This window comes from Colius striatus, chromosome 19 (genome assembly GCF_028858725.1).
Source record: "Colius striatus isolate bColStr4 chromosome 19, bColStr4.1.hap1, whole genome shotgun sequence".
In the NCBI taxonomy this organism is placed as follows: Eukaryota; Metazoa; Chordata; class Aves; order Coliiformes; family Coliidae; genus Colius; species Colius striatus.
The window spans coordinates 9,300,978-9,326,825 of record NC_084777.1 but is presented as its reverse complement, the minus strand read 5'-3'; the positions used below and the strand labels follow the sequence as shown (position 1 = coordinate 9,326,825).

The 25,848-nt window shown below is 58.5% G+C and overlaps 3 protein-coding genes across 4 annotated transcripts; 1 reads left to right on the top strand and 2 right to left on the bottom strand.

The window, feature by feature from the left end:
• The first annotated feature begins 839 nt into the window (after window positions 1-839).
• Window positions 840-7,075, top strand: LOC133627260 (ectonucleoside triphosphate diphosphohydrolase 8-like). Of its 2 annotated transcripts, XM_062011516.1 has the most exons (10): window positions 840-1,024; window positions 1,719-1,845; window positions 2,447-2,564; window positions 3,225-3,375; window positions 3,909-4,068; window positions 4,587-4,817; window positions 5,039-5,302; window positions 5,871-5,981; window positions 6,227-6,364; window positions 6,701-7,075. In XM_062011516.1, the coding sequence occupies exons 2-10, from the start codon at window positions 1,729-1,731 to the stop codon at window positions 6,905-6,907; spliced, it is 1,497 nt and encodes a 498-aa protein (XP_061867500.1). In that variant the 5' UTR covers window positions 840-1,024; window positions 1,719-1,728; the 3' UTR covers window positions 6,908-7,075. The 2 variants fall into 2 exon arrangements, with proteins under 2 accessions (XP_061867500.1, XP_061867501.1); XM_062011517.1 differs by lacking the exon at window positions 840-1,024 and having other exon boundaries at window positions 1,511-1,845.
• Window positions 7,076-8,632: 1,557 nt separating this feature from the next.
• LOC104563920 (ectonucleoside triphosphate diphosphohydrolase 8) lies at window positions 8,633-17,199 on the bottom strand. The gene is made up of 9 exons (XM_010210522.2): window positions 17,077-17,199; window positions 16,064-16,181; window positions 15,430-15,580; window positions 14,241-14,400; window positions 13,221-13,454; window positions 11,946-12,218; window positions 11,193-11,303; window positions 10,483-10,620; window positions 8,633-8,815 (listed from the first exon to the last, which is right to left on the bottom strand). Exons 1-9 carry the CDS (start codon window positions 17,197-17,199, stop codon window positions 8,633-8,635), a joined length of 1,491 nt encoding a protein of 496 aa, XP_010208824.2.
• Window positions 17,200-24,990: 7,791 nt separating this feature from the next.
• On the bottom strand, window positions 24,991-25,801 carry TMEM203 (transmembrane protein 203). The gene has a single exon (XM_062011736.1). The coding sequence runs from the start codon at window positions 25,699-25,701 to the stop codon at window positions 25,291-25,293; it is 411 nt and encodes a 136-aa protein (XP_061867720.1). The 5' UTR covers window positions 25,702-25,801; the 3' UTR covers window positions 24,991-25,290.
• Between the last annotated feature and the right edge of the window lie 47 nt (window positions 25,802-25,848).

The following is a 25,848-nucleotide window of genomic DNA, read 5'->3' as shown; positions in this document are numbered from 1 at the left end:
TCTGGGGCACCTCAGGGCTGGCCAGCACCCGTGCTTGCTGCCAATGCAGCAGGTTCAGTTGAGCAGCAGGGATGGGAAGGTGGTGGTGATGCCTCCAGAGGTGAAGAAGCTGCTGCCCAGTCCAACTTGTGGGAAGAGCACAGCCGTGGGCCTTCGTGTCTGTGTGTGCCCAGGCACACAGTGCTCCATGGAGCCCATGGGACAGCCCTCACCTCGCACTGTCCCTCAGGAGGGGCACAGGGGCCTTGGCTTTCTGGAGGAAAGGCTCAAGGGCACTGCTGGATCTAAACTGTTGCTCAGGAAAGTGGGAAGCTGACTTCCCCTCTGCTCACATCTGGGACTTTAAAGTCAACCGAGCTCTTAAGACTGAGAGGGTGAATGTGCATGCCAGGAGCATCTTTGCCAGGCAGAACGGTCTCCTGTCTCCCATCTCTCCCACCAGCACTGGGGCTCAGCAGTGCTCTCCATGTCCCCTCCATGTCCCCTCCATGTCCCTTCCATCCCCTGTTCACGTCCCCTCATGCCCCGAAACGTGGTCGCTCACACCCCAGCCCTCTCCCTGCTGCGCCTGCAGTCCAGGGAGCGTGTTTGTTATCCCCAGCACCCGGGGCCGAGCCCACCCTGTCCCCGAGCCCGGCTGCATGGGACGGGCACCCCGGCGCGCTCGCTGCCCGCTCACCCGAGCCGCTGCGGCTGCTCCCGGTGTCAGCGCGTACCTGGAGTGCGGAGACTGCTCCAGGGACAAAGGCTGCCCGGGCCAGCGTGGCCCTCCCCTTGGCTCCAGACCAGCAACCTGCCCAGGAGAGGCTTGTCCAGAGGCAGAGCCGAGGTGCAAACACCGTCCGGCGTTAACCACCTCGCTGCTGGGGAGCACTGCGGGGCCGTGCGGGCGCCCGGCGGGGGCTCAGCCCCACGAGGCTCACGCAGCCCGGCCTGTGCCTCTGCCCCAGGAGGACGGCAGCGGCTGAGGTCCGGGAGCTGCACGGACCCCGAGCTCTGGACCGCTGTGCGAACACGCTGCAAGGTAAATACGGGGCAGGGGCTGTCACCCTGCTGACACTGGCCCTGCGTGCCCCGCGCTGCCCATGGAGGCACAGACGGGCTGGCAGAGGGGCCCAGCCCAGAAACCAGAGGGACCTGGCAAGTGGAGACCATCCCCCTGGCCAGAGACACATCCGTCCCACGGGTCCCGTGTGCCCCGTGTGCGGGGTCCCGTGTGCCCCGTGGGCAGTGTCCGTGTGTCCCGTGGGCAGTGTCCGTGTGCCCCGATGGCAGTGTCCGTGTGCCCCGATGGCAGTGTCCGTGTGTCCCGCGGGCAGTGTCCGTGTGCCCCGATGGCACTGTCCGTGTGCCCCGATGGCAGTGTCCGTGTGCCCCGCGGGCCGTGTCCGTGCCCGTGCGCTGCGGGCCGGGCGATGCGGTGCCGCGGGCTGTCCCTGGGCCTCCCGCCCCCGCCCGCGCCCCGGGGCCGGCACAGGCCGCGCTTTCGGTTTGCGGCGGCCGGGCAGGGCCGCGCCGGGCTGGGCGGCTGCGGGGTCCCGGCACACGTACGGCGGGAGCCGCGGGGCCGCTGCCGGGGGCGGGCAGGAGCCTTCGAGCGCCCGGGCCCGGCCGCGCTGCCCCGGGGTGCCGCGGGGCTCGCTGCCGCGGAGCCGGGAGGAGCCGGGAGGCGCCGGGGCCGGAGCCGGGGCCGCGCTGAAGGGCCGATCGCCCCGCAGCCTGCCCGGGATGAGGACGCGCCTGCTCGAGGCCCTGGGCTGGGGCTTGGCCGCCGCGCTGGGGGTAGCCGCCTTCCTCCTGATCCTGACCCTGGCCAGGGACGCTGCCCTTCCTGTGAAGAACAAGGTGAGGCTCAGGGGAGCCCGGGAATGGCCACCAGCCCCTTCCCACCTCTCTTCCTTCCACCAGCCCTGCCTCCCTCCCCACTTGCAAGTCTCCACGAGCTGAGCTTTTCCGGGCTTAACCTAATCAGGGTAGCACTGGGCAGATCAGTTATCCTCCCGAACCACAGTCCTGGCTCCCTGTTGAGGAAGGAGGAGACAAAAGCAGCCCTTCTGCTGGGACATCCGTCTCTGTCTTCTGGGTTTACATCTCTGTCCTCCATTGCTTTCTGCTGACTTGTGCAAGCTGTTAAATATAGTTGTGAGATTTGCCCCTCCTGAAGGTCTGGGAGCAGCTTTGGCAGCCTGAGCCCTTTGAGACATGCTTGGATGCCTCCCTGCTCTGCACCTCACCTGCACACCTTCCCTTTTTGAGCTGTGACTCGCTTGAATGCCCGAATCAGGGGGGATTGAGGAAGAGTGAGGCTGCTAAAGGGAGGCTGGACATGCAAACCTGTGCTGTTTGTGTTCACACACGGGAAGTGAGAGGAGGAGCTCTCAGAAACCCCTGTGGCACTTGGTGCAGCTGAGTATGCTGTGACCTTGTGCCCCCTGTGCCTCCCCAGTACGGTCTGGTGTTTGATGCTGGCTCCACACACACGGCACTCTACGTCTACCGCTGGCCTGCAGACAAGGAGAACGGCACCGGCATCGTCTCGCAGGTGGAGGCCTGCACCGTGGCTGGTGAGTGTGCTGGGTGAGGGTTTCCCTCCCTCCCACCCTTCTGGATCACCCTCACAGACTCTCATGGCCTTGTTAGTGATCAGAGTGTTTCAGCCTATACTGGGGCACAGGGGGATGGTCTGATGGGAGGGGGTAGTTTGCACCTCAGGGAGCCCTATTGCATGATCCAGAGGCGGGTAAGGAGTTTGTCACCACCGTTGGCCTGGTTCCTGGAGCCAGATCACTCTTGCAGACAGTGGTTGTGCGTGAGTTTGCAGCTTGGGATGCTGGATGTGAAGCTCAGGATGCTGGATGTGCAGAGTTTGCTCCTTCTCCTGTGCATCTGCCTCCTTGGCTCTTCTTCCCACAACAGCTCTTCACAGCTTCTTTCATCACGTGCAGCTTCTTGTTCACACAGAGCTTCCTAAAAAGCTCTGCACAAGTCCCTCAGCATTGCAGTGCTTCTACTGGCTTTTCTGTATGTGCTTCAGAACTGCTTTTGGGTCAGCAGTTTTCATTTTGGGGTCCACAGCAGTTTTGGGATATGACTGAGACATCTAGGTATTGCCAAGGAAGTCCCAGAGAACTCCCTGGGCTTGAAGAATGAGTGAACATGTCCCCATCTGTCCCATCCCATGAGTGGCATGGAGCTCGCTGCATCACATCCGTGGCCTCTTGCAGGACCCGGCATCTCCAGCTACGCTGACAACCCGGCTGGGGCCGGGGCCAGCCTGAAGCCCTGCCTGGACAAGGCCCTGGAGCTGATCCCCGCAGAGCAGCAGCGGGACACCCCCGTCTACCTGGGGGCCACGGCGGGCATGCGGCTGCTGAGGTAGCGGCACAGCCTGGCACCGGGCAGCTCCCGGCCCTTCCCCAGTGCGGACCGCTGCAGCAGAGCCGGGGCAGGGGCCGGCCGGGGCTGGGGGGCTGCTGGCGGGGGGCTGCTGGCAGGGGGCTGCTGGCAGGGGGCTGCTGGCGGGGGGCTGCTGGCGGGGGGCCGCTGGCGGGCAGGCCGTGGCCAGAGGCTGAGCAGCCGTGTCTGCAGCGCGCCAGGGCGGCCGACAGAGCCCCTCCAGCCGTGCCCGCGGGAGCCCCCGTCCCACTGCAGCAGCCCCAGGACGCGGCAGCTCCTGTGCGGGCGCGGGCACAGCCCGGGCAGCTTCTCCGGAGGCTCCCACGGCACCGGCCGAGGGCTTTGGGCTCCGTGGGAGCCGTCCTGGCGCCGGGGGCGTTGAGCTCTGCCTGCAGAGGACGGCAGCCTCTGGCCATGGGGACGGCAGCCGCTGGCCGTCAGCCCCGCGCCCAGAGCTCCCCGGCCACGGCCTGCTCCAGCACGGCTGGGTGTTTGTCCCCTTCCCTGGGCAGGGAGCAGAACAGCAGCGAGGCCCAGCAGATCTTTGCCGAGATCGCCAGGGCCATCGGCGAGTACCCGCTGGCCTTCCACGGGGCTCAGATCCTGACGGGCAACGAGGAGGGCTCCTTCGGCTGGATCACCGTCAACTACCTGCTGCAGACGCTGGTCAAGGTGTGTCTGGGGGCGAGGGCCGGGGGTGGGCGATGTACAGAGCCCCAGCTCAGCCACACACAGCTTGCTTTCTTCCCGGAGGAGAGACAACTGAAGTTTCAGGGCACTGCTGGTCATCCAAATCGATGTTCCCAGGGGCTGCAGCGTGCCGTGTCAGCTCCAGTGTCGGGACTAAGAGAGCGCAGGAAGGGTCTGTGTGTCTGGCCCAGCCTGGCCCTGTGCTCTCTGCTTAGTTGTGGGTGGGTTTTGGTATGCCAGGGACGCAGCAATGTCAGCCCGCAGATGACAGTGTTGCTCTTTCTGTGCCACAGTGTCTGATCCCCGCTGATGTGCAGCAGCCAAGGGGTCAGTCAGACCTCAGTGCCAGGCCTATGTGGGTGGAGAAGCACGTAGGCAGGAAAGGGTTAAGGAGGGAAGCAGGAGCCTCAGGGGCTTCTGAGCCCACCAGATTTGAGGGAGGGGACAGAGGCTGTGAGTCGCTGCAGTCCAGACTGAGGCTGTCTGTGGCGCGGCGGCAGTTTTCCTTTGCAGAGCGATGGGAACATCCCCAGGACACCGAGGTGTGGGGAGCCCTGGACCTGGGAGGGGCCTCGACACAAATCACGTTCCAGCCCGGAGCGGCCGTAGAGGACGAGAACAGCTCGGTGTCGTTGCGGCTGTACGGCAGCGAGTACGGGCTGTACACACACAGCTACCTGTGCTACGGGCAGCTGCAGGCGCTGCGGATGCTGCTGGCCGCTCTGCTGCAGGTAGCGCAGCCCCCGCCGCCCGGGAGCCGCCCAGCCCCTGGCCCGGCCGGGCAGGAGCCGCGTCCGGGCCGGGCCCGCTCCGGGCGCACGGTGCCCGCCGCTCGGAGCCCGCGGGCGCCTGGGCGCCGCCGCCGGGGCCCGGCCGGGCAGGGGCTGGGCCGCGGGGCCGGCGTCGCCGGCGTCCCGGGCCGAGCCCCCGCTGCCGCTGCCGCTGTGCGCAGGGCAGCCCGGCCGGCCAGCGCATCTCGCACCCCTGCTACCCCCGGGGCTACCAGGAGAACGTCAGCACGGCGGAGCTCTACGGCGGCCCCTGCGTCCCCGCGCCCGGCGCTCCCGGCGCCGCCCAGAACCTGACGGTGACGGGCACGGGGGACCCGGCCGCGTGCCGCGCCGCCGTGCAGCGCCTCTTCAACCTCAGCTGCGGGGCCAGCGGCTCGTGCGGCTTCAACGGCGTCTATCAGCCGCCCGTGCGGGGACAGTTCTTCGTAAGGAGCCTCCGCGGCCCCGGGGGAGGAGCGAGGGTGGGAGCGGCCGTGCCGCTGGCCCGGGAATGGGTGTGGAGAGGGGACCTCCGAGCTGGTGCGAGCTGCGCAGCGGTGCTGTGCTGGGACGTGTGGTCTGCTCTGTGGTGGCCCAGCCTGCCCGAGGGAATCGGGGAGATCTTGCCCCGGGAAGCAGATCTGAGACAGCTCAGTGAAAACAGCAGCCTCAGGGCTTGCGTGACAGCTTGGGGGGTTTTGGGGCACCAGGGGCTGCCCCCGGCCTCGGGAAAGTGCTGTAGGAGAAAAGTGTGAGTAGTGGCAGCCCTGGGAGGGGGTCTGTTCCTGCTGTGAGACATGCATGTGCCCCCCAGCGTGCCAGCCTCAGGCCTCTTGTCACAGCACCAAGCTCTGTGTGTGTGGGGAGCAGCCCCAGGCCCACTCCCAGCAGGTCAGCAGGCATCACCCTGCATGCTGAGAAGTGGCCCCTGCACAGCCATATGGGGGATGGGGAGGGGTGGCAGTGGCTTGGGTGCTTCACCAACCTTCTGCCCTTGGTCTAAAACACTTGCAGGCCTTCTCAGGGTTTTACCACAACCTTCACTTTCTGAACCTGACCAGAGGACAGTCCCTGAGCTCAGTCAATGCCACCATTGAGCGATTCTGCAACAGCAGCTGGGATGAGGTGAGATCCTGCCTGGGAGATGCCAGTCTCTGCCCACGTTTCACTTGGATTCTGGGCAGCCATATCCCATACTCTACTGAGCAGGAGGGAGCTGTGAGGGGCACAAAGGTGTCTGGACAGGGAGAGAGCTGAGGGAGCAACCTGCAGCCTCCTGGATCTTTGCTCTCCCCTGCCTTGTGGGGCTCTTCCCCACAGGGTGAGTGCTGCTTTGAGCTGGCAGCTCCCCTGTTTTTCCACCCCCACAGCTGCAGGAGGAGTTCCCCACCATGAACAAGACCCACCTCCGTGATGCCTGTGCAGCCAACTCCTACACCCTCACCCTTCTCCTGCAAGGCTACAGATTCAACCACACAACTTGGCTTAACATCCACTTCGTCAGGCAGGTAGGGAGGTGCCCAATGGCCCCCAGCTCCCACACTCTGTGCCAGGAACGACTCCTGCCCACGCTGCCTCTGCCATGCCCAGGTCAGGGAGCAGTGGACAATGGGGCAGCACAGCCACTGCTGTGTGCAGCTCTTGAGTTACACACAGGCACTTGCTGGGACATCTGCCCTGGGCCATTTATGCTGTCCTGCAGCTTGTCTTGCTCATGCCTGCAGCCCAAGGTGTGCATAGTTGCAGTGGCTCTGGAGTAGGACCTGGAGTGCAACAGTGAAGGTGTTTAGCTGTCGGCATGGTACTTTGCAGCCCTTCACAACCCTCTTTTCTCCTCCACACAGGTCTCTGACGTGGATGTGGGCTGGACTCTGGGCTATATGCTCAATCTCACCAACATGATTCCCTCAGAGACTCCCCAGAGAGTTGTTGGCCTCCAGAGAAGCAGCTGGGTAGCAGCCACAGTTTTACTGGCTGTCATGCTCATCCTCATCTTCTTCCAGCTCACAGTCACATGCTGCCAGAGAAACTCTGGTTATGAGAGCCTGTAGCAGCACTGGCTCCAGAGGCTGCTGTCCTGCTGCACTTTTGCAAGGAGCTGCAGACCAGGGAATCCCCCCCAGGGCCCTGGAGCTGGGGAGTTCTGATGTAGGGCACCTGTGTCCTGGCCTGATGAGCTGGAACCAGCACAGGCTGTATAAAATCCTCCCAGTAGCTCTCTCCTGTCTTATTTTCCTTTCCCCTTGGTACTGCATGGAGATGCTCTAGGAGGGAGGGCAGGGATGTGTGGGGCAGGGGCTCATAGTGGTGGGGAGTGGCTGGAAATAGGGAGACCATCAGGTCAGGGAAGAGGGAGGCAAGAGAATCATTGTGGGGCTGGTTAGACCCTAGAGAGATACTCTTTGGGGGGTGGATGTTTTCTGCCCCATCCCAGGACAAGAGTCTGTGGCCCATGGCCATGTCTGTGGTCAAACACTGGAGAGGACTTCAGGAGTGGGAAGCCCTGTAAGGTGGGGAGTGGCAGCAGTCCCCTGCTTTTCTGCAGCAGGTTCCTCTCTGGCCTGGCTGCACCCTGTGCCTGAGCATTTCACCCTCCCTTTGTAGAACACAGGGCAATTTGAGGATGCTGCTGGAAATAGTCAGAGGCAGCTCCTGGGGCCCTCCTTACATTTTTGGGGAGTCTCAGAGGCAGCCAGAGAATGGGTGAGGTGAAACACTGGCTCTCAGAAGTAACGGGCCTGTTCTCGTGCTCTGCTGCCTCCTCTCTGAGGTCTGGGTGATGCTGCAAGGTCTCCAGGGATATCTTCCACAGCACTGGGTGATGTGGACACTCCCCTGGCTCCCTGTTGTCATCACAAGCTCTTATCTGGGAGATGGAAGCAATAAAACTGTACGTGATCCAGGGCAAAGTAACAGCCATTCCCCATCCGCTGCCTTTTACAATGTTTATTTGGATGACGAGAGCTGCAGGACGGCTGCTTCCTGCAGAGACACCAAAGCCCTGGCTGCCTGAGGCAGATGGCACTGTGAGTCATCCCCAGGGCAGGTACCAAAGGAGCAGGACTGAGGGGAAGGTGAGGGCAGAATGTGGTGAGCTGCGTGTGCAGGGCTGGGGGGACACACAGCTGGAGGGTCTCAGCCTGACAGCCGCTGTGGCCGGGCCTCGTGCTGCAGCGGGAAGGCATCATCTGTCCCTTTGTCCCAGAAGAAGAGGAAGATGGGGTGAGATGAGGTGAGATGAGATGGTGAGGTGGGGTGGCGTGGGCCATACTTGTGACTTGGGATGCTCAATGTGCTTTCTGCTCCCAAGACCAGAGGATGCCTCCCCAGAAGAGCCAGCTGGGATGCCACGGAGCCTTGCATGACCTCAGGGACCAGCACAGACTGTTGTCAGATCCAGCACTGCACCAAATACCCTGTCAGCAAGTGCCTGCAGCCATGCATGGACAGTCTGACACTCAGGGAGCCCTTCCAGTGCCAGGGTGGCTCTCCACAGCCCCAGGCCCAGTGTGGGGATGGAGGCTGTATCTGTAATGGGCACGGGGGGAGTCAGGAGGCTGGTAGGCATGGCTGGGGGTCCTGTGGTGTGGCTCTTCACAGGAGTGGAGCTCCTCTGGAAACCTCATGTGGTGCCCCTCTGCATGCTGAGGCAGTCCCATGGGAGGCCAGACCTGCAAGACTTCAGTGCTGCAGAGGTTAATGTGCTCAGCATTGTCGAACCTACCTCAAGCTGCCAGACCTCCAGCCCTGCTGGGCTCCGGAACACAGCCAGTCTCCTACATCCACAGGAGCAGGAGCAGGGCCACAAACCCCAAGGCAAAGGTGAGGATGATGAAGGCAATGGCTGCAACCCACAGGGAAGGAACATGCCCCTTGAAGTGCGCTGGAGCCTCTGCTGGGATCATGTTGGTGAGGTTCAGCATGTACCCCAGTGTCCAGCCGGCATCGGCACTGCCCGTCTGCCCGAGAGAGGGGACCAGCAGTGAGCTCTGCAGGAGCCAGGCTCTGAGGACCAGGGCTACCCACTCCTGCACAGCTCAGGTTCATTTTCATTTACAATGGTAGAATGGTGGGGGTTGGAAGGGACCTTTAGAGCTCATCCAGTCCAACCCCTATGCTCAAGCAGGTCCCACCTAGATCAGGTCACACAGGAACGTGTCCAGGTGGGTTTGGAAACCTCCCAAGAAGGAGCCTCCACAGCCTCCCTGGGCAGCCTGGGCCAGGGCTCCCTCACTGAAACAGTAAAATAGTTTTGCCTTGTGTTTCAATGGAACCTTTTGTGTTCCAGCTTCTTTCCACCACACCTTGTCCTGGCACTGGATACAACAGAAAGAAGTGCTGCCCCAACCTCCTGACACCCACCCTTTAGATATTTGTGACTATTAATGAGCTCCCCCCTCAGTCTCCTCCAGGCTGAACAGCCCCAGGTCCCACAGCCTTTCCTCACAAGGAAGATGCTCCAGTCCCCTCAGCATCTTGGTGTCCCTGCACTGGCCTCTCTGCAGCAGTTCCCTGTCCCTCTGGAGCTGGGGAGCCCAGAACTGGACACAGGTTGTGGTGGTTGTCCCCATACTGTGACAATGTGCTTGACCCCATAACCAAAGTGGCAGGAATTTGGCACAGGCTCCAAAGGAGGCAAAAGCCTGAGCTGTGGCCAGGCCAAGAATTCCTCCAGAGAATCCCCAGAGGAGCAGAGTGACCCAGTGAGCACTCATACGTGTGAGCCTGGAACACCAACCATGCAAATAACACATGAATAGCAGGTGGATTTTCCAAGACCCATTTGTCAGGGAACAAAGACAGTTGTGGGTACAAGGAGTCTCATGTGTGCCTCTCCCATTGTGGGCAGTTTGACCACGAGCCAACCACTTTATCCCATGAATATGACAGCTTGTGTGAGCCTGCTGGGAGCCCTCCCTGCTCAGCAGTGTGGCTGCATGGTGGTCATCTTGCCTCTCCAGGTTGCTCCTTGAGGCAGAGACACCTTTTACTCATGATGGATGACCTCAAATTGAGTTCTCCCTGAATGGTAACTGGACTGCAGCCAGGCAACTCTCCTGCTGAGCAGGGACACCTCTCAAAGTCTGAGATTCCTCCCCCGTGACTCAGAGATCCTTCCCTGACCAAGGAAGGGCCCCTTGTTCACACAGATCCTCAGTAAGTGACTGTGCTGAGTTCATACTGATGAAATCCATGTAGCTCATCCCATTGTTGCCCAAGTCTGAGACTAAGATGCGAGCTGGCCACACCTGAGCTCCATCAGGGGTGGAGAGAGCCAAGGGGTCTGCTCTGAACCTCACGATTCAATGGGTCTCCCTCAGCCTTTTGCATCTCTGGTCTCTGTGAATCATTCTAACTCATTTTTCCTTTGCATGTTCCTTCCCTGCAGTGAGCAACAGAGTGAACACTGAACTCTGTTAAACTGCATTTTTACTCTAAAATCACTTTTGCTGATGTCTTTGAGGCTCATTCTTTAGGTGACCTCAATCCCCCTCCTGCAACACACACCCCGTGCCGCGCTGGGATGGGGACATGTGGCTTTTCTGGGCTGTGGCTCCCAGCACCCCACCATGGGAAGCTGCCACTGCTCCTCCCACTCCTGCCTGTGCCTGGGTCTGCTGCCCACCTTCATCTGGAAGTAGATGTTGTTCCAGCTGGTCTCATTGAACTTGTAGGCGTCGAGGAGGAGTGTGAGGATGTAATTGGCGTTGGCGCAGTATTTAGGCAGGCGCTCAGGATTCTCTTCAGGGTAGCTAGAAGACAGCTGGGGTGGAGAAGTGTTTGGGAGGAAGAGAAGTTATTTGCAGGAGATTTTGGTGCAGGGACAATGCCTTGACAGCTGCTACATGAGGGACAATGGCTCTACAGGCACAGAGTGCAGAAAAAGACTTCTGGACCAGACAGGTGTTTTGTACCTGTCCACACAGGGCAACTCCTTTGAGAAGGGTTTGCACTCCATGTTGAATCAGAGAGAAATACTGAAGCTCCTCATGCCCTAAATCCTCCCATCACAGCCTCCTCATCCATGGGACTCATGCTCTCTGTCCCATGGTGGTCCTAGCACATCTCTTGGCCTTACCCATCCCTATTTGATTAATCTCCATCAGCTGCTGTCCTCCCACCACCCTCCAGTGCTACAGACCCACCTCTATCCCCAGCTCCTGTGCTGGAGGGGAGATTTTGCTGCCTTCCCCCGTCCCTTTCCCAGCGTTGCATGAGAAAGGAGAGCCCCCAAGGGTGGATGCAGGACAGCCCTGGCTCCCAGTCCTCTCCCCGTGCCCCAGGACCCCTTGGCTTGTGAAGCTTCCCCACAGCCTCCCGTTGTGGGGAACATACATCTTCCCAGCTTCTCGTGCAGAAATGCTCGATGGTCTCTCTGACAGTGGCCAGCGACTGCCCCTCGGTCAGGTTGAGGAAATTGAAGTTATAGTAAAAGGCAGAGAAGGCCTGAAAGGCAAGAGGCAAAAATGCCATGAAGCAAGGGGAAATCCTGCAGGCAGCTGCCCCCATCCCCTGTGAAGCTGGAGCTGGGGTTTGTCCATAAGGTTTCATAGAAACACAGGATCACAGAGTGGTGGGGGTTGGAAGGGACCTGTAGAGATCATCCAACCAAAGCAGTTCCCACCTAGATCAGGGGGCACAGGAACGTGTCCAGGTGGGTTTGGAAACCTCCAGAGAAGGAGCCTCCACACCCTCCCTGGGCAGCCTGGGCCAGGGCTCCCTCACCTCACAGTGAGAGAGCTTTTTCTTATGTCCCACCCAAGGGTCTCAGGGCATCACTGTCCATGTCCCAGCAGACACTGTGGGCTGGGGGGAGGTGTCTGCTGGCCTGAAGGCTGCTGGCTGAGCTGGGACGTACTGAACACTTGGGATTTGACTAAGCATCCCTTCTATTAACATGGTCCCATTTGGAGAGCTGGCTGGAAAAGCAGGCAGCAGCACTCCCTGGTGTGTGCTGGGGCAGTGGTAGCTTGGGAGCTGCTTGCCCCCATTCTGCTGTGGGGAGGTGACAGTGCCACGGGCACACAGGGACACTGCAGCACCCGGGGACGTGCTGTTGTGGAGGTGGGTGGGTGGGATTTGCCTTACAGTGAACTGTCCTCTGAGGGGGGGCTGGTAGAAGCCGTCGAAGCTGCAGTCCTGCCTCTGGCCACACGCTGAGAAGTTGAAGAGCTTCTTGACAGCAGCCAGGCACTGGCTGGCATTGCCCCTGCCCTCCAGGGTGACGTTCCTGTCGCTGAGGGTCAGCCGTGGGTCGCTGCGGTTGGTGCAGGGGCTGGTGCAGAAGGAAGACAGCGAGATGGTTTCATTGTAGCCTTTTGGGTAGCAAGGGTGAGCAACTCGCATGCTGGAGGATGACTCCTGGGAACAGCAAAATCACAGGCTGCAGCCTCCTCCAAACCCTCTTGGCCAGTGTGCCAGGCAGCAGGATCCCCCCAGAGCCACAGGCATCTCTCACCCCCTCAGCACAGAGACCCTCCTGCAGATGCTCTCGGCAGCTGTCTGCAGCCTCAGTCTGAGCTCAACACTAAATCCCACTCTGCTTTGTCTCATTCCCTCTCCCATGGGGTCAGACCAGTTTCAGGAATCCAGAACCATCTCTCCCATGGTCAGCAGGATCATGATTTGGAGCATGCAAAGCCCTCTCCAGCCCAGCTCTAGCTCCAGCCCAAGCCATGGATGCCACTGGGCCTTTCCTGGCTGTGCATCATGGGCAAACCCTTCTGTCTCACCAAAGCTGTTTCTTGTGGCAAGATGCAGCTCCATGAAGACCCTCTTCCCCTCTGACCTTCCTAAAAACGGCCTGAGGAAGATTTCTGGTTCACTTATCTCAGGTCATGCAGTCACAGAGTAGTTGAGGTTTGGGGGAGCTATGGAGTCCCAGTGCCAACCCCTCCTTAAAGCATGACCAACTAGATTGTATTGCTCAGAGCCCTCTGTGTTGCTCAGATTTGAAGTATCTCCCAGGTTGGTGGCTCCACAACATTTCTGGGTCATATTCTGATATTTGACCATCTTAGTGGAAAAAACTTTTCCCCTCCATCCATCTGGAAACTTGCATGTTGCAGCTTGTGCCCATTGCCTCTTGTCCTTTGCACCTCTGAGAAGAGCCCAGTCCTGCCTTTTCTACACCCTGTGTGAGGCAGTTGTGTACAACCAGATCTCTCCTGAGCTGCTCCTTCTGATGCTTCCCATGCAGCTCTCCACAGCTGCCCACCTGTGCTCCACAGAGTCTGTACCTGCTCTCAGTCCCTGCTGATGCCTCTCTGGAAGAGCATTGCCTGTTCTTATTTCAAGCATTACAAGTCTGTGGTTGGTATCTTAAGAGCAAACTCCAGTTCCCCCCCACAGTTCCCCTCTCACCGCAATTAATTCCTTGGCCAGTCGCTTCAGCATCTCGTTCTGCCCGTAGCAGAGGTAGCTCTGTGTGTAGATGCTGTAGTTATACCCATACAGGGTCAGTTTGGAGGTTTCATTCCAGTTTATCTCTGAACCTTCAGGCATAAAGCTAATTTGAGTGGATGCTCCTCCAAGATCCAGTGCCCCAAAAATGTTGGCTGCCTCTGGACGAAGCCACGTGTGTGCTTTGGGGGAATACTGCCAAGGCAAGACAGGAGAGGAAGAGGAGGGGTACAAGGCTGGGATCACTTGCCCTGAGCAAAATTCTCATCTCATTGAAGTCAACAGGGTTTTGTTACTAAATTCAACAGGTATGCAGGTCGAGTATTTCCGTGTGTGAGGTGCCTCTGCCTTCCCTGCCCAACCAGCCTGGACATTCATCAGAGCCACAGAACACAGACTGAGCCATCTGATGGTCACACTGTGCCAGTGTGCTGTGGGCTCACCTCACTCTGACTCACTGCTCCCCAGGCCAAAGCTGGAGGGGACCTGGTTTGGAGGAGCTGCCCTCTGAAGAGCTGCAGAGGTGCATGAGGAAGGAATAGCCTGCCCAGGGTGCCAATGGTGCCAGCACCCCCCAGCTCTGGCAGTGCCAGCAGAGAGGCTGCAGGAAAGAGGTTTGGTGCAAGCTTATTTCAGACTGGCACATTGCACCAGGACTGGAGTTTCCTAGCACCACACTGAGAGGGACCTTCCCAGTGCAGTGAAACAAAGCCTGTCAGGAGCACACAGCCCATGCTGGGCTGCATGGCTGCCCTCACTGTCCCTGGTGTCAATGTGGAGATCTGCCCTTAGCCCCTAGGAGACACCCCTGTTCCTCATTTCTCCCTCCTCTTTCATTGCAGACAAGCCAAAGGAGCACTGGCTGCTTCCCCATGATCATTCCTGAAAGCTGTTAATCCCAACTGTTACTTCTGTGCTGAGCAGGCTTAAGAAAAATCAGCTAAACTGTGTTAGCAAAGGAGTGTCCCACCCTTTTCCCACCTTAGTGAAGGACTCCAGCAGGTAGTTGATGGTGATCCAGCCATAAGCCCCCTCCTCCTCTCCTGTAAGGATTCGAGCCCCTTTGAAAGCCACGGGGTACTCTTGCATGGTCTTTGCGACTTCAGTCAGGATTTGATCTGCTGCTGAGCCATTCTGTTCCCTGAGAAGGACTCAAAGGTCAGGACACATACAAAGCTCATCAGGGAGCACATACAAACAGTCTGGATTTTGCCCAGTTCCATATACTCCAGTTTTTTTGCAACAAGCAGTTTGTGTGATTAATGTTTCCTGCTACACAACCTGTCAAAGCTGCTGGTGCAGTGGAAGTCCCAGCTGTCTAGGCTTGGCATCACAAATCTAGGAGCAACAGCAATCTCTTCCCTCCACTGAAGCTGGATCCTAGTCACAAAGCTTTGCCAGACCACCCTCCTGTACCTAAGTATCTCCATAGTGCTGGAGGTCAGAGGGGATGGTGCTGTAAAACCTAGGTTTGAACCTCAGGGACTGCACCAAAGCCAGGGCTGGTTGCTGAGCTCAAAAGGGTCTTTCAGGAAGGTTCCAGCCTGGTTTCAGACCTCAGTGGGGAAGATGTGTCAGAGCTGCTGGCATGTGCTCACTCTCTGAAGCGAGTAACCTCCAGGCTATGCCCTGACTCCTTCCCAGGGAAGTGGTCTGATTGCCTGGGCACAGACATAATGTCACATATCTGCAGCCGTAAAACCAAGAGCCATGAAATGAAGGCTGACATTTGAAGAGAGCTAATACAGGCTGGTGAAAGGTAAAAGCAGGTCCCACAGCACCTGGTGCCTACTGCTTCAGCCTCCCTCCCCCACCAGCACACATCCATCTGGGCAGATGGCACATCTCCTGGTGGCATCTCAACCCCTTGTGCTTCAGGAATAACGAAGAGCAGACAAAGAGCTCCAGGAAGCACTTCTTGCTTGGAACTGGGCATGTAACAACAACCTAGGATGGGGGATGGTTTCTCTCTGGGCAGTCTCTCCTGCTTAGGACAGCTCAGCCACCTATGATCCCACTGGACCTTCTTCCCACTCCCCATGGTTTGCTCACAGCAGCATCAGAGCTGGCAGCTCCTGGCAGCTCGACCCCGTGCAGGACACTGTCCTGGCAGTGGCCTCTTGCAGCCCAGTCCCTGCTCTGTCACCCTGCACCCCACAGTGATAGATACCTCAGCAGCCTCATGCCTGCAGTTGCTCCGAGATAAGCTGGGACATCCCTCTGTTTTGCAGCAGGAACAACCTTCAGGGCTTTATCCAGGCACTCCCTTAGCGAATCGCCAGCTTTAAGGGGGTCGTTGGCATAGCTCGATATGCCGTGGCCTGGAAGAGAGTCAGGCTGGGACAGGGTGATGGAACAGCTGGGGACAGGGGTGTGGGAGCAGGAGGGCACACAGCAGTGAGCTCTGTCACCTCTTAGCAGCAAAAGGTGCCTTTCAGGTCCCAGTGTCACCTGAGGCCTGATTTACTCCCCCTTATGTTCCTCTCCCACACATTCCCCATGTCTCCCATGCGTTCAGCAGTGTCCCCACCTCTGTGGGTGAGACCCTCCCCAGACAGGATGGCAACTTGGGCAGCTGGGGCTGTTCAAGGTGGAGGAATGAAAATCCAGAGCAACACCAAGGTGCTTCAGTCCCAGCAAGCATGTGGGTACTATGATGCTGAGGGCTCCCAACCATGAGTGAAGAAAATGGGGAGTCAGGGAGCATCCTGCCCTCAGCCTGGGCAGCAGTGCCAGCCCAGGGGACAGGGCTGCTCAGTGTGGGTCATCCCACCCATCCTAGGAACATGCAGGGAGATACTGACCCTGGACATCACAGGACAAGGTCTGGCTGACCACACCGGTGTCGTTCTCCTTGTCTGAATCCCACTCATAGACGAACAGAGAGGTGTGGGACGAGCCTGCATCAAACACCATCCCATACTGGAAGGAAAAACCAAGACATCACACTGGCAGGAGGAGCAGCAGCCTGCTCCTGACCCCACCATGGCCCTGCCAGGGTGGTGGGGCCAGAGGATGCCCCAGAAGACACCTCTCTGAGGCAGAGCGACCTGCACCGCAGCAGAGCAGTGACAGAGTGTGGCCTCAGCACAGACATTTCTCACTGCAACTGAAGGACTTTTTCATTCCCCCACTGAGGTCTGTGCAGCAGTGCCAGCTCACATAAACATTATCTCAGTTGTTTCCTCATGCTTTTTTGTTTTCTCTCTTGGTCACATACCTTTTGTGTCTACACTGGCCCCACCTCGGGGCCAGCAGCTCTCCCACCCTCAGCACTCTGTGGGTGCACCCAGCCTGGGCACAGACCAGCAGGGCCATGCCAACCCCAGGCCAGGAGCAACCTAAAGCCCTCCACCTCACCCTAAAACCCTGGCAGCCCACTTGCAGCAGGAAGGGTGGGACGCCAAGCTGCAGGAGAGGGATGGGGAGCAGCCACAGTGCTGGTGCTGCGTGGGAGCTGTCAGGGACGAGGGCTGTTCGGGGCCGTATCGCCCGTGGTGCGGTGCCCTGGGAGGGTGCAGGGAGTGGGGCAAGGGCCATGCTCACCCATCTGCCCCAAGGTAATCTCAAAACATCAAGCACAGAGCATGGGGGCTAGTTTCAGAGAAGGCTTCCCCCTCTGTTTTTTAGGTGGTTGGGCTGTATTACTTCAGCTTACATCTTGAAATGGGAAGAAAACACCCACTCAGCTGCTCTAAGGCTGTTCCTAGTGACCCCCCTTCACCTCCCGACCCCAGACATCAGCTGCTGTCTCTGAGCAACCTGCCCAAGGCAACTGGTCTCTGCTGTGATGCTCAAGGACCTTCCTCGGGCTCACCTTGACTGTGGGTGGCAGAGTGACATCTTCAATCTGCACCAGGCTGAGAACAAGGGCAATGGTGGAGAGGACAACCAGTGCCCCAACAATGGCATAGACAAGGTGCTGCTTCTTAGACAACATTGTGGTGCCAGCTCCTGCAAACCCAAACACAGAGCAAGGTGGTTGGACACAGCTGGGAACGATGCCAGGCAGTGAGAGCTCAGAAAGCTGTCCCCAGGCTGCCACCACCTCCAGCTGTGTAACCCAGAAATCCTGAGAGGTAATCAGAGTTTTCCCTGGGAAAAGCAATATTAGGATAGAACAGTGGGGGCTGAAGGACAGAGGGGTTGGTTGTCCAGGAAACTGGCACAGCCATGATGGGATCACTACAGTCCTTTAGGTGCTGCACCCACTCTCTATGCTCCCTGCTCCCAGGAAGGATCAGGTCCTGAGGAGCCAAAGGAGCACTGCACCAAGCACAGGAGAGCATGGCAAGTGGCAAAAACCCTCACCATGACATACTGTAGAAGAAGGTGACTGTATTTTAAGTAAGGTCTGCTCACCTGCTGTCACTCACATCCACACACCCAGCAGCTCCCAGCAGCTCCCAGTCCTGTGTGCCCAGGTGGGATCGCTCCGAGTTGGTTTCTGAGCCCTCCCCGTGGCTGCTGTGGCTCTGGGCTCCAGTGCCAGCAGCAAACCCAGCCTGCACTTACCTTTCTGTCCTTTGGAGGTGGATACTGCTGGAGAATCCTTTCCCCGTTACTTTGCCTCAGACCCCCTCAGCCTTGCACAAAACTCCTGACTGTGTGTGCTCTTCTCTTTGCCTGCCAGGTGTGTTTGTGGCTACTGAGGCATCCTCACCTTCGGCCGGTTACTGCTTCCTCATTCTTTAGCCCTTGACGTGCCCTCTGCCCTTGTGCTGTTACACACATGCTCACACTTTTCTGTTCTCTCTTTGCTCTCACTAGTCTGAGTATTTCCATTACAGATCTCTGTGAGATCTGTAAGAGGTGAGACTGATTGGGGACCTGCTCTCTGCTTCCTGCTGATTCAGGTCCCTGGTAAGAGGCTGCCAGGGCTATCACAAGAGCCATCTCAGTGGAAAGACTCAGTTCCCAGCTGCCTTATCTCAGCTGAGTCAAACACAGAGATGCCAGAAGGGAAATGTGTGCTGGGGAGCCCTCATTGCAGGTGACCTTCCCAAAGCACCTTTCCCTGTGGAAGGATGTGTCCTCATGCAGGACAGAGAGGCACTGACCAGCTGAGTCCTGCTGGTCACACAGACTGTGCTCCCAGAGCCCACCCAGCCCCCAGCTCCTGCCCCCAAACCCAGCTTGAGCCACTCACTTTCCTGTCCCTTCTGTAGTGAATAATTCCAGAGATTACATGACAATCCTGTAACTGCCTCTGAGCCAGGGGACAGGCCGTGATTTCCCTTGGCTTGCAGGGACTCCATCCGCTCATCCCAGGCAGTGGCACTGTCTGAGCTGCTCTGTCTGTCTCCATTCTGTCTATCTTTGCCAGCCTCAGCCTTTTGGCAAACCTGTTGCCACCAGCCTGGGGTAAACCCAGCCAGGAGCAGCCCTGGTCCACATGAGCCCAAGGGCAGTGAAGGACAGACCTTGCTGGGACCAAGCTGGCATGGCAGCAGCTGGCTGTGGTGCACAGCAGGGTCCCCTGGGCTGCTGAAAGAAAGGCTGGATGGGAGTGCCCTAGGTCTGCAACCAGCCTGGAGCTTCTCCCAGTAGGGGACTGGGGTGCAGCTGGGGCCACATGCCAAATGCTGTCTTTGTAATGCTGCCAGATCTGTCCCTCAGCTTCTCAAGCAATGGACCCTGGTGAATGTTGTGAGGGTGACAACGCACTCAAGGCAGGTGAGGACATGCCATCACAGGCACACGTGGCCCCATGGTTCCACCCATGATCTGTGGCTCCATCTCAGGGATCTGGTCCCTTGAGGACCTGTGTTCACTCCAAGGAGACCTAGGGGAAGCCCTGTTGTTCTGGAACCGCAGGAGCCCTCAGCCACCTATGTCCTACAGATTTTGTCTTAGAAAGGATGGCAGGACCAGAGTCAGCCCTGCTCCTGAGATGGGCCCAGCCCCAGAGGGCTGGAGACTGGGGCCAAGCTGGCTCTGCTCCTCACGGACATCAGTGAGCAGAGCACAGGCAGCTGCAGCCAGCAGTGCTTTGCCTGCTGTGGAAGCAGTGCTTGTGGTGCACCAGTTCCTTCTGACATGGGCAGATGTGGCAGCTCCCCATACAGCAGCTGTACGCCTCACAGCCACGAGTGAGGCTGGGAGCCATCCCCCATCTGCCAGAGCCTTTCATCCACCTCCTGGGGTCCTGACCATCCACCATCCTCTTGGGAGGAAATGTGGACGTGCAAAAGCAGGAGAACCAGTTTCACCAGCCCTTTCCTTGAGCAAACAGCCTGTCTGGGTGTTGAGGGACTGGCAGGGCTGGGGACAGAGCTGCAGGACAGGCTGTGCCCAGGCAGAGGGCCTGTGGCACTGCTGGGTCTGGGCAGATGCTCGAGGAAACACTGGTTACAAGGGACCTCCTCCATCTGCTGTAGGTCTCCCTCCCCCTGAAACCAAGCAAGGCTCCCAGCTGCCCTGGCCAAGTGGGACCAAAACCCCCCCTTCTCCCAGCACCCTGCTTCCTGGGGCCCATCTGCTGTCCTACAGACCCCAAGGGCTGGGCTAGTGGGTAGAGCTGTGGGAGCCAAGACAGAGGCTTTGCTGGGAGAGTTAATAGTACCTATAAATAGCTCAGCTAAAACAGCCAATACAAGTCAGTACTTCTTCAGTTTACTCTAGATACTCCTGAGCCAAGTCACAGGTAATGGCTTCATAATTGTGTTGGTAAATCCTCCCTGCAAAAAACTTTGGGGCAACAGAAGGACAGTGTTGGGAGAAGGCACAGCAAGCTGGGGAGAAACAGCCCCTGAGCCTCAGTGGGATCAGGTGAAGTCACTGGAGAACATCTTCCCAAACTTGCATCGTGTCCCCAGAGTATATCATCACATACAGCTGCTGCTGCTGCATCCCTTCCTTCATGGGCTCCCACAGGGGCCTCTTGATTAGCTAATTAGATAATTGCCTTAGCTTTTATCTCCTCCTGATGAATGAGCTGTACATCATACTCTCTTCTTCCATTGCAGTGCTCCAGCAGGGAGAAGGCTGTTTCTCCTGTTGCCCCTGCCCTGCACCCCTCCCAGGCAATGCTGCTCTGCTGGGCTCTAGCAAGGTGACAGCACCCTGGCTCTATGCCATGTACACTCCAGCCGTCATTTTTCTTCAGGTAATCTCACCCAAAGAGATGCTTGTCTGTTAAAAGATGGGATGTGTGTTGGGGAAACGTGGTGCCTGAGTGTGGGGTGTTGCAGGCCCTGGAAGGGCCATGGGGTGCCTGACCCACAGCAGCAGCTGCTCTCACATGGCTCCCCTTGGGTCTTGTGCTGATGAGTCCCTGCCCTGTTTGCCTTCAGGGATGTGCTCTGGAGGGAGACAAATGTGCTATTTGCTTGTAATTGAAAAAGGGACCTGAATGTCTCATTCTTCTGACTGCAGGTGAACAAATCTGCCATGTAGAAGTGTGGCTAGAGTACACACACACACCCCCTGTGTGATCTGCTTTGACCATCTAGTTCTTTGTCTATGACCCTCCAAATACCTCTTTTGAGTCCCAGAGGAACTTGCCAGGCTGGTGCAGAGACTCTGTGGGGTCTGAGCCCAGCCATTACTGCCAGTCACTGATACTTGTGAAATGAGATCACCTCCATTGCTAACATCTTCCCTGTGCCTTCTGAAAAGAAAGCACCCTGGCTTTGAGTCACAGAATCACAGACTCTCTGAAATTGTCACCGTTGGTGCAGCCTTTCTTCCTTCATCTTTGCTGCCTCTGGGTTTCCAGCACTTGCTCCACACTTCTCACCAAGAGTGGTGACTGGCTCTGTGCTCTCAACTGCAGCCTGGACAACTCTCTAAGTTATTCTCTCAAAGTTACAGAACACCAGCCCTGAAACTGGGGGCTGCAGCAGCTCAGGACACTCCTCTGGTTGTGGGGTGACATTTGCTTTTACACACATTAGCCAGAGACACCCCTAAAGCCACCTCTAAATCCCAACAATCCAGCAGCTGGCTCAGCCACTCTGACCACAGCCCCTCCTAAGCATGCCTTGTGCTTGCCCTCTCTCATCTCCAGAGTGGCTGTCACCTGTAACAGAAGGCTGGGGTGGAATGGTTTCTTGGCAAACCCAGATTTCCTAGGTGGTCTCCAACACCTTTTTGACTGCTTGCCCAATGTTCCTGGCAGTTAGGAGCTGAGCTAAGAGAGCTGCAGTTTGCCATTGCCTACATGCAGCTAAGACATGTCCAACACAAAAGCTTGGGGGGAAAAAAGCCACAAAGCAATCTAAATCAGGAGGATTCAGGGAGAGCTGAAAAGCTGGACCAGAAGCAAGTCCACAGCTGCAAGGGGAGTGTGTGTGGAGGCAGCTCCAGGCAGGGGTGACCCACAGCACCTCTCACCACAGGCAGGGCTATGCAGCTGCTCCTGGCAGGGCTGACAGGCTGCTTTCATTTTCCCTGCAGGACTGACCTGGCACAGGAAGCTGAGTCTCTCATCTTGGTGAAGGGAATTAGTTTGTGTGTGAGATAACCAGCCCACACTTACCACACCCCAGACCATGACTTGGTGTCGGCACTCAAGGTGTGAAGCCTGTGTGCTTGCTGGTGAGGAAACCACCAGAGGACCTGCTCTACTGCAAAGGTTACTGTTGCTTTTGCCACCCCAAACCACCAGCCAGGCTCTCCCTGGACACAGGGATGCACCAGCTTTGGTAAGCCAGGAGGGGCTAGAGCACAAGGACCACATCAGCACTGGAGGTGATGAAGGTGATCAGGGTGGTGGTCTGGAGCGCTCTGGGGGCAGAGAAGGAGCTATGGAGGCTCTTCCTTTGAGGCACAGATATGCAGCTGGTGAAGCCACATTCAGGGGTGCTGGGATGCTGCTGAGATACCACAGAGGAGCCCACAAGAGCCGGTGCTTGGCTCAGCACCACAAACAGCTCTGCCCCAGCATGGCCCAAGCACTGGAGGGGCCACAGGAGCAAGTCAGCTGTTATCCAGAATGTCCTGTAATTCCCAGTGCTGTGGCAGTGCTGGGATAACCTTTGGTCTCAATGAGTTTAAAGGTCTTTTCCAGCCTCAACAATTCTGTGATTCTTTCTCATGCACAAAGCCCATCTGAGCCATCCCAGGCTGGGCTCTGCTCTGGACAGCACATATGGACACGGCACCAGCTTCATCTCCCTCCAGTGCTGCCATCCCAAGTTTAGATGCCTCTTCAAGAGCTGCCCCTGTTCCAGGGTCTGGGGCGCCCACCAGGCTCCAGAGCAGCAGCATGGGGAAAAGCTGCTCTACCCCCCCAGTGGGACCAAACCTCTGGGCTGGGAGCAGCTGGGGCACTCCCTGGCAAAGGCTTTTGGCCAAGGAGCTGCACCTGGGTTGGAAAAAGCTTAGCTGGCAGCTGTAGCAACTCACCCACTGCAGCAACAAACATAAACCCAGAGGTGATCTTTGCCAGAGCATATTCCAGCACTTAAAGGAACCTTTTGGCCCAACACTTGAGAAGCCTCCCTCCCCAGATCAGGGGCCCCAGCAGGATTTCACTGAGGGCGATGCTCCCAGAAGGCTCCAGCCATGGAGTGTGCTGGAACTGCTCACTCAAGGCAAATGCCTTGGGAGGTTTGGTAGGACTTGGTGGCCCTGGGCACAGCAGGTGACTCCTTTGCATGAGGAGTGAGTCCAGGGAAGGGATGCAGCTAGCCCTGGCTGTCAGTCTGTCCCCACCACCCCCAGCCACACAGGCAGCCCCCCCATCTCCATCAGAGCAGCCCTCGAGTGCCAGAGCTTGGCACCATGCTCCCCTCACACACCCAGCGCCCTGGAGCTGCCTTACCTCAGAGGAGCAGAGCTGAGGAGCACCTGGTGCTGCTTTTCCCCAGGGCAGCTGCAAAGTGCTGGAAAAGCTGCTACAGGCAGGTTGGCAGCAACACGGGGGGATGTGGCATCATCCCCCCACGCCCCGGTGACTGTTGGCTGCGCTGGGGCTGATGGTCCCAGGCAATCCCTGCCGGGGCTCAGCCCCAGGAAGCGGCCCCACAGCGTTGCAGTGATGCTCAGGGATGTGCTCATTCGATTCATCTTCATTTTTGTATCATTATTTTTGGTTTGCCCCCTTCTCTGGTTTAATGAGCCAGGTGTTTGGGGAGCTGCAGCACTCCAAAGGCACCAGTCAGTCCCCAGGGTAACTCAGTGGGTGTCCCCTCATGACTCAGAGGCTTTGCTGCTCTTCCTGATCCTCTCCACCCTCACTGACTGTGTCACCCTCTGTGGCTCTGGTTCTTCATGCCTGTCACCCACCCCCACGTGAGCTCAGCCTGCTCCTTTGCTCTCACCCCCATTGCCTTTAGCTCATCCCTCACCCTCCCCAGCCCCACACCAGTGACTCTGTGGTTGCGGGTGATGCCTCATCCATGCCCTGTGCTCTCAGGGTGACCAGGCATGTTGTGGGCACGGCTGTGACACGGGGATGTGGAGAGTGGGGATGAAGTCACACTGGTGAGGTGGAAAGTTGACAGGGCTCCCTCTCCCAGATGACGTGTCCCTGGTCTGCCATGGCTTGGGCTGTGTGAGCAAAGGGCTGGCTCCAAGCAGACAGACCAGAGGAGCTCCTGGGGTGATGTGAGGCCCTGGAAAACCCCAAGATCAATCAGGAGCAGAGGAGTTCAGGTGAGGCAGGTCTCAGTGTGCAAGGACTGAGCCAAATGGGTGCTCCCATCCTGCACTGCCAACACCAGACCCTGGCACCAGACCAGGATGGGCTATCCAGGGTCACTGGGGACACAGAGCCAGGGCTGGAGCCAGGTGCTGCCTCAAGAGAGGCCAGTAGGTCACATTGGGAGCTAAGCCCCATCATGGCCCACTCTGAGCTAAATCTGGGTCAGCTCCTGGATCCTGCCAGCCCAGGTTGTTGGCTCTCCTGCTGCCGTCCTGTGACAAGGATGATGAGTGGCAGCAGCACAGGGACAAACACATCACCTGCAGGAAACTCCCTGCAGCTCCCAGCTGCTTTCTAGGGACAAAGTGGCTGCTTGTTTCTTTGTCACCAGAGCATCTCACAGGGAGGACGAGACCCACCACCGTGTCCCTGCTGCTCCCTCAGCCTGTGAGCTGGAGCACGCATTAGACAGCAGCTGCCTGTGCCAGGATCATGCCTGCATGGAACTGACTCTGGGAGCAGCAGACAGGGTGGCACCAGCTGCTGGGGAGCTGGGGCAAAGACAGGGAGCGGCTGAGGGTGGAGGGGAAGCCCCAGCTACCACGTGTTTAGTTGGAATTGACATCACCAATAGAGTACAAAGTCTGTGACAGTGGCAGAAGCAGCCCAGCACCCTGTGCCTGGGCTCCAAAGCAACGCTCAGCCTCTCACATTGAGGAGAGAGCAGATCCACTGCTCTCAATGCCCCGGTGCCAGGAGCCAAATGCAGGTGACACTGAGGTGTCCCTGGCGCTGGGAGCTCCTGGTGACAATGGCATTTAAGGCCCAAGGAATACTGACTGCCTCATGCTTTCTGGGGTCAGAGGGCAGTGCTTCACACCAGAGCAGGGGTTCAGGGACACTCCCCTCCCCTGCACAACCAGCACCCCTCATCATGAGGCATGAAATGCTCAGGGAAGCAAGAGGACAGGTGGAAGTACATGGGCTTTGCCGTTGAAGCCCAGGCATCGTTAGGAGCAGGAGACGAGGCCTGTGGTGTACCAGCACATCTACAGCAACCACCCAACACATCTCCAGGCAATCTCCCACCTCCAGGCACCAGTTTTAAGTACAAATGCTGTCTAAGCACAAAGAGTCTGATCCATAAAGCTACCCCTTCCATGCCCGTTTATTAAACCACTGGCACATCAACCAGCGCTTGCGTGGCAGGACCCTCCAACGCCACGGGCTGAGGGGATCACAGCAAGGTCACGGCGCAAAAGGATCTTCTGGAGAAACATGATGGTCCCCACCCCAGCAGCACGTGTAACCACAGCCCCCCCTCAGGCTGCAACCCGAGCCAGCCCCTGCACAGCCACAGCCGGGCACGACCCCACGGCCACGGCTACGAGTCCAAGGCCGCCGGGAGCCAGGCGCAGGCCGGCCGGGGCGACGGCTGCCTCAGTTCACCCGGCAGGCCCGGATCATCAGCAGCTGGAGCAGGATGAAGACAGGCGACATGATGAGCCCGTACCAGAGCTCCCGGGTGTGCTCCACCAGCTTCTGGCACAGCAGCATCTCGAAGACGAACTTGAGGCTGAGGATGGTGAGGATCCAGAAGAGCCGCAGCACGGCCAGGCGCTTCTCGCCGTCCTGGAACAGCCGCACCGACACGATGGTGGTGAAGTAGGTGCTGAGGCCGTCGGCGGCGAAGAAGGGGACGAACACGACCCACCATGAGAGCGCGGCGGCCTGACCGTCCACCTTCAGGACGAGCAGCACGGAGAAGGCCAGCAGCGCCAGCCCGTGCAGGAAGATCTCGAACGTGGCGAAGCCCAACCACTGCACCAGCTCCCGCAGGGAGAACAGCATCGTCCCGGGGACATGGGCGCTGCCGGGCGGGGACGGGGATCCGAATGGCACCGCGACCGGGCCGGGGCCGGGGCCGCCACCGCTCCCGCAGCCCCGCCTCAGCGGCGCGGGGAGATGACGCTGCCGAGAGGCGGAGCCGGGCCGCGC